The sequence below is a fragment of the Melospiza melodia genome, chromosome 1 (genome assembly GCF_035770615.1).
Source record: "Melospiza melodia melodia isolate bMelMel2 chromosome 1, bMelMel2.pri, whole genome shotgun sequence".
In the NCBI taxonomy this organism is placed as follows: domain Eukaryota; kingdom Metazoa; phylum Chordata; class Aves; order Passeriformes; family Passerellidae; genus Melospiza; species Melospiza melodia.
In genome coordinates this window covers 112,663,848-112,676,800 of record NC_086194.1, presented here as the reverse complement: position 1 = coordinate 112,676,800, position 12,953 = coordinate 112,663,848, and the positions used below count along the sequence as shown (strand labels likewise).

General features: G+C 38.9%; 1 protein-coding gene across 1 annotated transcript in view; it reads left to right on the top strand.

The window, feature by feature from the left end:
- The first annotated feature begins 1,373 nt into the window (after positions 1 to 1,373).
- LOC134422457 (dynein axonemal heavy chain 5-like) overlaps positions 1,374 to 12,953 on the top strand; it is a 150,367-nt gene continuing 138,787 nt past the window's right edge. Inside the window, exons 1-10 of the mRNA XM_063164536.1 lie at positions 1,374 to 1,536; positions 4,258 to 4,355; positions 5,818 to 6,006; positions 6,109 to 6,183; positions 8,470 to 8,556; positions 9,678 to 9,749; positions 10,334 to 10,435; positions 11,355 to 11,541; positions 12,249 to 12,414; positions 12,527 to 12,620. Of these exons, the coding sequence (XP_063020606.1) occupies positions 1,374 to 1,536; positions 4,258 to 4,355; positions 5,818 to 6,006; positions 6,109 to 6,183; positions 8,470 to 8,556; positions 9,678 to 9,749; positions 10,334 to 10,435; positions 11,355 to 11,541; positions 12,249 to 12,414; positions 12,527 to 12,620 (1,233 nt within the window). The remainder of the gene's footprint in view (positions 1,537 to 4,257; positions 4,356 to 5,817; positions 6,007 to 6,108; positions 6,184 to 8,469; positions 8,557 to 9,677; positions 9,750 to 10,333; positions 10,436 to 11,354; positions 11,542 to 12,248; positions 12,415 to 12,526; positions 12,621 to 12,953) is intronic.

Sequence of the window (12,953 nt, the reverse complement as noted above, 5' to 3'; positions counted from 1 at the left end):
AATAGGCTGCCAAAGGAAGGTGATGGAGTCACTGTCCCTGGAGGTGTTCAGGACATGACTGGATGTGGCTCCGTGCCAATGGTCTGCTTGACACGGCGGTGTTGGGTCACCCTGGGTGGACTCCATGACCTCAGAGGTCTTTTCCAACCTAACAGATTCTGTAATGAAAAAGGATAAGCTGGCTAAGCTGCAGTTCACGCGGTGCCTTCAGATACGTGTGGAAGCTGCCTATCCCGGCGGAGGAGAAGGGGAGCTCCTCACTCGGCCCGCGGTGACGGCTTCTCCTCACGCCTTGCCCAGACCCCAGGGCGCTGCCGTGCCAGCCAGGGATGTGCTGGGAGCTGTGGCCGCGCGATGCAGCTCTCCCCACGGCCTGGATGCAGCCCTCACCACGGCCGGGATGCAGCCCTCACCACGGCCGGGATGCAGCCCTCACCACGGCCTGGATGCAGCCCTCACCATGGCCGGGATGCAGCTCTCACCACGGCCGGGATGCAGCCCTCACCACGGCCGGGATGCAGCCCTCACCATGGCCGGGATGCAGCCCTCACCACGGCCTGGATGCAGCCCTCACCACGGCCGGGATGCAGCATCACCACGGCCGGGATGCAGCTCTCCCCACGGCCTTGCCCAGACCCCAGGGCGCTGCCGTGCAGCCAGGGATGTGCCGGGAGCTGTGGCCGTGGGATGCAGCTCTCCCCACGGCCTCCCCTGGCTCGGCACCTCACAATCGCTGAGGCTCGGGGAAACTGCGTGCTTAGGGTTTAATTTATGCGTGAGAGAAAACTACTTTTTCGCTTTTTGAAAGACAGGTCGTTAAGAAACGAGCACCGGCTTGCCGAATGCAGTGGGGAATGGGGACGGGCGAGGTGCCTGGCGGGGGCTGGGCTGCCCGCCGGGTTTGTGTCGGGGTTGCCATAGCAGCTGCCAGCGGCTCCAAGCGCCCAGGAGAGACCAGGAGCATAAAGCCCTGCCCGGGATTCGGCAGCAGCGGCCGCCGGCGCTCGGTGCCCCGCACTTCGCGGCGGGACCTGCGCCTGCAGGAGCTTCCCAAGGAGCTTAACCTGTCCCCAGTGCGTGAGTTCCCACCTGCGGCAGTCTGACTGGACAGAAAGTATAATTATGTAATTAGAAATAAAGTTTTGGTAACAGGCACCCTTAAAGAAGATTTTATCATTTCGAAAACTTCTTAGATCTTATCTTTTTAAATCACCGACTGAAAGTATAGGTATTTTTTCACCCTTTCCTTGATAGTCTATCATATTGTTGCTGTAACAGGGATAAAAATACTGGAGGTATCTTTATTACAATGTTACACTGTGTAGTTATTTTCTGTATTGTTGATTTAGGTTGATTTTTCTTGGGTGGTGCAGATGGAGGAGACTGTGGGAGGTGAAACCGAATTAGCGGTACGAGACGAGCCCAGTTCCTCTCATGGTCACTCTGCACAGCAGGAGTCAGAGCAACTGAGAGCCACACAACTTTCTTCTAAGCCTCATATTGATCTCTCTCCACCTCTCATTGCTATAAAAAAAGGTAAGGGAAAAATAATAAGTACTTAATATCACCTTTGTATGGGAAAAAAAAATCCAGGAAGAAAATGAGAAATCAATTATTAAGTAGAGTGTTTAAGTTTATATATACTGGGTGTGCTGTTCTGAATCTGCTAGTGTAGGGACTGTGTGTGCTGAATGTGCAGTTTTCAGCTTTATAAATAAATATATACATATAAATAAACATATGCATATATGTTTATATATATATGTATGTATGTATGTGTGTATGTATGTGTCTACAGGGTCATCCACAGTGCAACTCTGATACTATATAAGATTTCCTAGAGTTGAATCATAGTAATATGATTCAAACAATTTTTTAAAAATTAAAATGAGTAGTAGTCCATTATATTGTACTTTACAATATGACAGATAATATGGTATTTCTTTTCTGGAATACTTTAACAGTGAGAATAGATTAAATTAGTTAGTTCAAAAGTTGTTGAACGTAGCCATCTACCTCTGTGCCTGTGGGTGCATCCCTTACCCATGTCCACTTTGCTTATGTATTCACTGACCTTGTGGAAGAGGATCACGTTAGTGTTAAATATAAATAAATAAATATTCATGGCAACTGGGTTGTGAGGCCTGGAGGAAAGCTAGAAGGGCAAAAAGGAGAACTAAAGGCTAGTTGGCCTCCCCTCAGTCCCTGGGAAGGTGGTGGAGCAGCTAATCCTGGATACCATTTCCAGGCACGTGAAGAACAAGAAGGTACCTGAGAGTAATCAGCATGCATTTAGCAAGGGAAGAAATGTGAACAACCTAATTTCCTTTTGAAATGAAATGTTTGGTTTGGTAGGTGAGGGGAGTGCAGTGACTATGGTCTGCCTTTTCTTCAGTAAGGCCTTTGACATTCTCCTGTTGAGAATTTTTTATTGTTCCCCCGGAGGTGAGTTAGACACACATTTGTGCTGAAATATAGAAAAAAAAATAAACAATGCTTTGGACAGTCTTTAAACCATAACTGATTCTACAGGAAGTCTGCAAAGATGCTTCTTGAAGCAATTCCTTATATACACATGCACCAGCACCACTCCTGTGAGCATCAGCAGGGAGCACCCCAGCCTAGCCTTGGCTCCATGCCCCGGCACCAGCTCTGCTGCCCAAAGGTAGATTCTGAGCCAGGCGTTCCAGGATGGCTACAAGAAAAAGCTGTGGCTGTTCCTTATCACCAAAGGAAACTATACTCCCTTACAAGGGATTGTTCTGCCTCTGGTATTCCTTCCTGCTTCCAGCCATCTTAACCCCTTCTGCAGCTGGACCTTCTTGCTCTCTATGCCAGATTGTTCCTGGGTTACAAAGTACCACTGATGAGCAGTTGCAATTTAAATTTCCCCTTTTCTCCTGTAAGATCCTCATAGAGAAGCTGTGGAAGTGTGGGTTGTCTGAGCAGAAAGTGATGTGGATTGAAAACATTGAACAGACAAGCTCAGAGGGTGGTGGTCAGCAGCAGGAAGTCTGGCTGGAGCCCAGAAGGTAGCAGTGTACTTTGGGGGTCCAGTCCTGTTCAACATCTTCGTTAATGAACCGGAGGATGAGGCAGAGGGCACCCACAGCAAGGTTGCTGATAGCACATAAAAGAGAGGCTTGGCCAAAGAATCAGAGGGTTGTGCTGCCATCCAGAGGAGCCTAGAGAGGCTGGAGAAAATTCCTGCACCTGAGGATGAGCAAGTTCATGCAACAATACTAGCTGAGGGCTGAACAGCTGGAAAACAGATTGGCAGGAAAGAACCTGAGATTCCTGGTGGACAGCAAGTTGAACATGAGCCAAGAATGGCTCTTGTGGCAAAGGAGGCTGATGATACCATGGGATGGATAAGGAGTATTGCCAGTAGATTAAGGGGGATGATCCATCCTCTCCATTCAACACTGGTGAGGCCTCACCTGGAGTAGGGTGTCCAGTTTTAGGCTTTGGAGTACAAGAGAGACGTGAATGTACTGGAAAGAGTCCAGTGAAGGGCCATGAAAATGATGAAGGCAGCAGAGCACCTGTCCTGTGAGGAAAGGGTAGGATCTTCTCTATGAATGTAAATAGAGAAGACCATGTAAAGGTCTTCTGAAGGGACCATGTAAAGATGAGGTGTACAGAAGAGGGAGTCAAGCTCTTCTCCATGGTGTGCAGTGTTGGGACCAGGGGCAATAAATGCTGGAAACTGAAAAATGGGAGGTTCTCTCTGAACATCAGGAGTCACTGTGAAGGTCACCGAGCACTGGCGCAGATTGCCCAGGGAGGTTATGGAGTCTCCATCCTTGGAGATACGCAAAAGACATATGGAAACTGTCCTGGACAACTGGTTTTAAGTAACCCTGCTTGAGCAGTATCCCTTCCAATCCCAACCATTCTATGATCCTGTGCATATTAATCAGGCGAAAAGAAATACAACTTGATAGAAAATTTATATGGAAATCAGTGCTATTAGAATTCGAGTTTTAGGCACAACCTTATTATTTATATAAAATAGATTAAACAGTAATTCATGGAAGTTTGGTGAGCTGCTCATAAGCATTACTGCACGCTCCACTGGAGATCCTATTTGCTGCCAATATGGGATGTAAATATCATTTTTTGAGAAATAAAATGGTCTCATTTTCCCCAGTATGAGAAGATGTTAGCTAGCAAATATGAAGACACAACACTGCAGGTATTGTAAATGCATTTGTTGTACTTGAATAATTAGAACTTATAATTTCTTTTAACTAGAGACAGAAAGCAAGAATAGACATGGAGGGAACTTGCAGACAAGGAGCAGCGAGCTAGGATCTGCTGCCACAGGATCATCTCTGACTACCGTTCTTCCGGCAAGTGTTTTTGTTCTAAAACAGGTCGTGGGTGACCTTTTGTCTGGTGAATGTTCTTCTACATAGATTTTTCTTTAAGTCTTCACTGACAAAAGCTTGTCTAATATTGAAGCATGCTGAGTTCCTTCAGTCTCTGTTAGTTGCAAGGAAAAATAAACAGTGAACGACTCAAAAGTGTCTACAGTATTAGGGCACTGACTTTCTGTGCTCATAATGTGTGTTGCTCAGATTTTGAGTTCTTTGAGGTATTTTTTTTATCATTCACTTGTTAATACCCTTCCTTTGCCATGAGGAAAATGAATGTTGTTTGAGAATGCTTGAATAAGGTCATGCTGCATCGGGGAAGGCATATTCAAAAAAGGAGATCCAGTTGTTGACATGGAAACCAGAGATGATAAAAGGCTGACATAGTTTAATTGGGAACTACATAGTGAATCGTGATTAGCTTTTAGAGATATCAAAAGGGTATTGACTAACAACTACATGTATTCAGATATTGTCACTGTTTCCTGGTGTCTAAGAGGTTCAGGTAGAGAGTAGGTGAAAAACATCCATTCAGAGTCTGTGGTAAGACCAAATGGTAGGAAGCAAAGGTGCAAGTTGGCCAGCTTTCTTGTTTTTTAATCCAAGAGTAGGGTTGATTAATTACAATTCCAATTGCCAGTGTAGAGTACTGGCAAGTGATGTAATTTATCTTTTTTTCTCTCCAGTAAAAACTGTAAGGTACAGAGACACTTCAGACATTTCCAAACCCCAGATACTCATGTCAGTGGGAGCTGTGTGTAGAGGGAAATGATCTGTGTGGTCACTTATTTACCCAAATCTTTAGTTTTCCATATGTCTTCCGAGGATTTTCTGTTGACTTAAAAATGTTAGTCACCATATCTATTTTCAGTCTTGTTCCCACTGTTAGGAAGATTTTGAAAATACTTTTTTGACATAAATCTCCCTCTTTATAATTGCACTGCTGCCTTTATATGATCTGTAAATTAATCATCAAATGTGTATTTATTCCTGCAGTAACTGATTTTATAGTGATTTGGTTTATTTATTTCCTTTAGGGTATAACTTGATACTATATATTAAAATGCAGGCAGTGTAGAGATCGATCCCAAATCTAGAATATGGACATATAGAAGTTTGGAACCTGGATTCACAAAGCTGAGATTTGAATGAAAGCTATTATAGTACTAAATTTATGTTGTGACCTTAGCATGGATCCACATTTGGTTCTGAGATCCTGGATTTTCAGATATGTAGTTTTCATAGCAGCTTTATACTGAGAAATAATTCAGGCCTAGCAAGTTAATTATTAATTTTCCCTGTACATTCCTTACATGTAATTTTTTCATGTTTCTGATAGATACGTAGTTTATGAAACCAGCTTAAAGATCAACAATATAAAATACAATCTTTAAGTGAGGAAAAATAATCTTTTTGTAACAAAACTTCTATTTTGTAGTCCACTGTTAAGAAAAGTAAAGTACTTTCCAGTGAAAGCAGAGAAGAACTAGCCAAGCAAGCCAAAGAAACCAAAGAGGAGAGAAGAGCTCAGATAGATGGAAGACACAGGTATTTGATATCAAGATTAGCAGATGGGATAGACTTGAGTGAGCAGCAAGTGGAGGAGATTATTATTTCTGATGACAAGGTAAATACTGATTAAATTGTTGTTACAAGAAATATTTCCAAAATTTCCAGTGATTTGAAGCTATCTCACAATTATCTACAATTTTCTTTATTTTTTTTTTAGTTTCAACTAATAGAACAGTTCTTTGCCCCTTGTGGACTTAAAAAGTTGCTCTTTTTTTATCAAGATGTACTGCAGGTATGTTTCCATTCTTGCTTCTGCAAAAACAAATTATCATTTAAAAAACAAATAATCACATGACTTGCAGAATTCAAAAAATCTTAATGGATTTTTTTGAATTCTGGTGTGGAAAGAATGGTGTGGAAGGAATTTGGACCTCACTGTTTAAATACTTCCATCTTGGCTTTCATGGAAATTGCAGGATGCCTTGTGGTGTAGTTTGACACTGTTCTTGTTTTCACAAAAGAAAACTAAAATTGCCAAGTAGGGTAAAAATTCAGATTTCAAAAGTGATAAAGATAATTGAGACAAAGTGTTCATGGTATTCAGACTTTAAAATACTAGATTAGCTAGCATAAGTATTATAGGAATGGGAGAATTGTCTGTGTAAGAACCAGTTTATTTTCTTTTGGTTTGAACTGCACCAACTTCCCTATGGACAAAGCACTCATTCAAGAGGGTGAAAAATGATGTAATTTCCTTCTAAATTAAGGTGGCATCATGTTCAGATCTGTCCCATTCTGCAGAAAATAAGCTTGGAAAACTGTGACCAGAAATAAGGCAGTTATGGTCCCCAAGTTGTATTTTTCTCCCTTTAAGTTTTAAGGAGAAGCTTCTGCATAAAGAGTGAAATACTTTGTTCAGCATCCACTGAGTGTGTGATATCAGAAGTTGCCAAGTGACCTTGACATTTTCTAACACAACTGTTGTGGGCTTCCAGAATTGCAGTAGTCCTTCATCAGTCCTTCATCAATCCTTTCAAATTGTGCAGTGAGGAGCCATGGTAGGGAGAGCTAATTTACCCTGTGATGGTATTTTGGGCTTGTTGAGGAGAAAAACTCCTCAACTGATAATTCTGGATCATCAGTTAAATGCAGAATGAATTACAGAATCATTATAACTTAGATAAATTTAAAGAACTTTTGAGTGTTACTGGAATTGCTTAGAGACTTTGCAAAGCACAGAATGAGCTCTGCTGTCAAAACTGTTTAATCAGTTTTTCGTTACACTGGGACTCGGCATGCACATTTCTGAGATGAATGTCTTGTTCTCTGACTTAAATCAAGATGAAACTAAAAATCTTGACATTGTTTTCCTTAACTGACAAATTAGGAATAAATGCCTGGCCTGGGTTGAATGAAATGTTTCATTGCTGCATTTAATTTTATTTTATTTTGACCCTTTTAACCATTAAAAAGAAAAAGGGAGAGTTCTGTTTCAGAAGCATCATAGCATAAAAATGTTTCTGATGGAAAGTATAAATGCCATTTCTAGCAATTTGATTTCAAGCACATTGGAGAACTGGAGTTTACTCAAGGCAGTATTAGATGTGCCCTGTTGTTCTTGGAAACAAAATACTGAGCAGGGCAGACTATTGGCCTGACTAGTAGGCATGTCCTTACCAAGATTTATCAAAGATCCTTTCTTTGCTGCTTCTCATCTCTTCATCTCTCTTTTTCACCATCTTAGATGCATGATGTTCACTTGAAACCACGTGCAGGGGTCAGCAGATGCTGATTTGGGGTGGAAGTGAGGAGCCACCCCTGTATATCACACATCTCATGTTTAGTCCAGCAGGAGCTGAACACTTGACTTCCTAGAAAGAAGGCTCTCCTCAGCTTTAAAGATAAACCTACAAGCTTGTCCCACATTTTTTTCTGTCACATTCTTTCAAGTTTCAACAGATTATTTTCCAAAATACATGACACGTAATTAGAGGGAAGCAGATCTTTATTAACTTTAGGCTTTATTGTTCCTTCAAAGAGAAGTGGTTAAAGATGCATGTCAGTGGAGAAGGACCAGTGGCAGCAAGGCTTCCCTGAGAGAAAGTTTTTCTGTGATGTCTGTTTAAAGAAATGGGCAGAAATCTAAATTTTGTTGCATTGTTGACAGGATGTAGCTGGTGTCATTGCTTGTGAATCCCATTCACAATTATATTTTGACTGTGCAGACCAAGCACATGATTGTTTCTGTGAGGCATTCAGTTTGTTCTCATAGAGGAAGTTTCAGTAGGAATCAGTTCAGATTTAATTTTGTTTTCTTTTCTGAGACTTTTCCTCCTTCTTGTTTTTGTTGTTATTGTTCTTGTTGTTTTTTTTCCCTGAAACAATGGGTCTGTGAAATTTTTTACTGGGATTCAGGCAAAGATTATTCTCCAGAGAATGCAAAGCTCATGATTTCTATCTGAGAATTACAAAGTGAATCAAAATGGACTTAGTTATAATTCACATATTCAAACTGAGGAAGTATTTGTATGATATAGCTTTTACTTTATTAACCTCCTATTTGTATTTTAATTGCTAGCAAAAGTCGAATGCATCATTGAGGCCTGATGGGTCAACAAACAATTTGCCTCAGAAGAATTTATTTATTACCATGGGTTCCACAGAGGTATGGTTGAAAAAAATCTTTAGATGACATTTAAAAAGTAAAATATTGAAAAGGCTTAACAGTTCTGCAGTGTTATGCAATTTTTTTGTAATCCTTGGAGAGATATTTAGGTACTTACTCCCTGTTCTCATAATGCAGGGTCTCCCAGCATTTCTTAGGCTGAGGTTGGCCTTCATCAGTAAAGAAGTAGTGATTTCACTATCTGAGAGGAAAGCAGGTCAAATAAATCCTTGTTAAAAAATTGCAGATCCTAATAATTTTTTAATGACTGCATGTTAAGTGTTTTCCAGGGCTTGTGCACTTCTAGTTTAAAAGTGCAATTCTTCAGTGGTTTTCTATGCCATTTCATATAATAATGCTACACATTACTCAAAAAATACCTTTAAGAAATCCTTTCTTCCATTCAAATTCTTATAATGACCTCCTCCTTGTAATATCTAAGCATTAGTCAACAGCATATTCAGAGTGGTCATTAAGATTTTGGATTAATTTTGATTCTTTCCATCTCTTTTGGGGAAAATTGGCTCTTCATATACAATGGTCTTTGAATATGGCCTGGTGATGCTTTGGTTTTCATTTTTGTTGTTATTGTTGTTGTTTCTTGTCAGCCCCAAAGAGCTTATGTTAATATTGTAATGCCAGAAAAGACATAGTAGAAGAATTCTTGCTTGCTTTCAGGGGAAAAGTGAGTTTCATTCCTTTGCCAAATGGGCCAGCTAGAATGGATTTTCAAAATTGTGGCAGTTGAGTTTTTATTAGGTTTGTTATTAGGTTTAATGGATAAATAAACAAAATAAGTATCTTTCAAGTACAATAACAAGAAATAGCCTAGCTCACAAGCTCTCCCTGTACTGCATTTTCTTAGTGGAGGTACAACATTGAACCAGTCTGTCCAAAAGGGCATTTTTGGCATTCTTGTGTTAGGCAGGGAAAAACCAGTATTTGATTTGAGAAGGACAGATTTTCAAATATCCTGCAAACAATTTCACTATCTCTTTTAGTCATTGATTTTTTACAGGATTTTTTCCAGCACATTTTTAGGGTAGGTAAATTTTTAAGTAAAATACTTTATTGTATACTTGTATTCTTTTTAAGTGTATGCATTTGGTGCTATTTTTCAGGACTTTACAGGAACTTGTGCATTTTTCCTAAGAACATCAGATGAAGTTATAACTGCATCAAATGTCTCTCAGGTCAGAGCAAACTCATGCAGTATTCACATGTTCATATTTTCTCAGACCTTTATTCATGCAACTGCAGTCAGAAAAAAATAGGGAATACTTTCATGAAAATGTCTACTTGTATGATTAACAGAAGTTCTTTTTCATGAGAGTAAGCATTTGTGATAAAGTAAAATTCTAATGATTTATAAATTAGCTACTGCAGTATTATTAAACCCCAGGATTTTAATTAATAAAAATCATTATTAATTAGTCATTAAAATATAAATTTTAATGACAATAGGTAATAAGGACCTAAAGTGGAAGATTTTAAGTAATGAGCCTAAATTATTGAAATGCTACACTTAAACTCTGTCTTTTAGACTTTTAAAATAGAGATAAGTCTTGAAACTAACATAAGGTTTCCCAGCCTCTCACATAAAAGTACTGTGTTGTGTATGAAAAAGTACAGTAACAGCCTTTTCTGACTTTCAGAGATAGTCATGTTGCACAGTTATGGACTGTGAATGTGTCTGTCCCATATCTAAATGTCACTCAAGCAGTGTAATGCTGCAGTAGTCAACATGCATTGTGCTAATTTTTGTTTCTTCCCAAAGGAGGTGAATTTTGGCATGTTTGACTGTACTAATGGAAATATCCTTCACGGCCTGGAATTCTTCTTGTCCCAGATCATGATACCAGCACTGAAATCCCAACAGGTAATCAAACAGTCAGTCTTTTTTTCTCAAGATCGCATGCAAGTAAGGCATGTGGCTGCTGCAATTCTTTTTGTGCATCTGTTGGACCTAGAACAGAGGATATAAGAAGATAAAAGTCCAATATAGGCCTTTATGAGAGTAATGCAATTTATACATATACAAATGTTTGAAATTCATGTAGCTACTGTTCATTTTCCTGCAATAGTGCCAGCTTTAATTATTATGACAAAGGAGAATATAACACAGCAACCATACCAAGTTAAAGCTGTGATGACTTTATGAAAACTAGATAAAACCTGGATTGTAAGAAGTGTCAAGTCCTGGCAGCACAAGGGGTCACTCTATGACTTTATTCTTGGAGACAGCATGAACAGTGTTATATTCAGAATATCCAGCTTCTTTGAGTTGTCCTCCTTCTGTGGCACTCATAAAGCATCAGTTTGTTCAGGTGCCTCTGGAAGCACACGATCAGAGGTGGCAAGTACAAAGAAGCTCATTGTCTGCTGAGAATAGTGGTGTGTATACCATACACTGTCGTTTTCTCAACCCAGGAGCAGAATGGGATTTTAGAGTCTGTTTTCTCTGTTCAGAAGGAGAAAAATAAAGCTAAACAAAATACAATCCAGTGTGAAATCAGTGACAGCTGACTTCAGACTCAAGTCAGAGTGAAGTCAGAGACTTTTATTTCTTAGAGCCTTTTGCTGGTCTGTTTCTTCTTTTCTTACCAAGTAATTTAGTCAATGCACGCTTCAAAGTATTGATGAGTATATTTTAAAGGTCATGTTGATAAATCCTTATATACTGCCATGAATAAGAAATACTTTTCTAATGAAAAATACATTTTGTGATCAAAAAAAAAAAAAAAAAAGGAAGCATGACCCTCATTTTTTGATTTTTGCATAAATCATAAAATAACCAGAACTGGGGAGCTGTGAAAGAAGGCTTGAAGAACAGCCAGATACAAGAGTTTCTGTATTCAGTGGATAAATTTGTGGGTACTTTGTCATCATCTAGACAGAATATAGAAGATAAAATTCAGCTCAAAAAAGTGGATATTGATGTTTATGTCAAAAACTTACAGAACCCATCTGACTACATAACTGCAGGTGAGTAATTCCTACACCAAGGCAAACAAAATGATGCTGTTTATAAAATAAATGTTATAAGTAAACATTTACTTTGAAGAATTAATTCATTTTCCCTAAGCTGTTTACATTTTTCTGCTTAGTCTTGCCAGGTTTGTGATTGTTTAATTATAAGATCATCAATCATTTGCCCATACTTTAGTTCATAAATCTTAAAGAATTAGGTAGTTGCTTGATATATCGTGCAAGCAGTTGTCTGAATCCCTCCTAGTTTACTAGCCAAGTAATTGCTGAATGAATCCATGTACTAGTGTGTGTACTATTCACTTTCTTTGATGCTGGGAAAATCCTATCCAATGTTTTCTGACTCTGTGAATAAAACCACTGTATTTATAAAAAATATACTTATTTACATATGTGTTTTTGTAAGAAAAAGAGTAGTTATTTCTCTTTCAACAATAGCATTTTACAATTTCTTATTAACTCACTGTATTTCTAACTGTTTCCATTGTAAAGGAAATGCAATAGTAATAGAGTAAGTAGACACAAATATTATCTGTGTCCATCTTGTTGTTACAGTCTTAATCTTTTCCTGTTTGTCAGTGATTCAAATATACAGAGTTTACATGGTCTCAGATTATGTTTGGCAAGAACACAGCTTCTGGAGTTTAAATTTCTGTATTTATTTCTTGGTGCTTATAAAACTGTCCAATTCCATGGTTTTGAAGGCACTAACAGAGAGGTCACTGAGAAACTTGAAGAAGTGGTCACAATTTGGACCAAACAGATTCGACAAGTTTTAGTTGAGAGTGAACAAATTAGAAGAGAAACTGATGATGTTGGTCCATCTGCAGAGCTGGAACACTGGAAGTCAAGAATGTCATCATTTAACAGGTGAAATCCCTGCATTATTTCTCACAGAGTCTTAAAAAAGAGGATTTAAAAAAAAAAAAGTGTTAACTTTTATTCCAGAGAGAGAGTATTAAGTATATATCTTTCTTCAAAGCCTTTTAGATGAGATCAAGAGTTCAAGAGTAAAGAAAATTATAAGTATTCTTCAGGCAGCAAGATCAAAGACATTACAACAGTGGAAGGAACTGGTAATTACTTCTTTCTAATTAGAATTTTAAATTATTACAGTACTGTATTTGTGATATATAGAGAACTGAACACAATGCTAAAAATAAAAATAACTTTCAGTGTTTATGCTGGTTTTACACTGTGGTTTATTATCCATTTGTTGAAGCATATAGCATCAATGATCTTGAAATTAAATAGGTAACTTGAAAAGAAGTAATTGCTTTTGTAATATTGCTTTTATTAACATTATAGGTGGAAAGGTTGTGCAAAAGTAAAGCAGTGCAGCAGTACAACATTTTTCTGTCTCTAACAAGCTGAACCCTGTGCAGGCCAACTGTAGAAGTCTGAAAGTC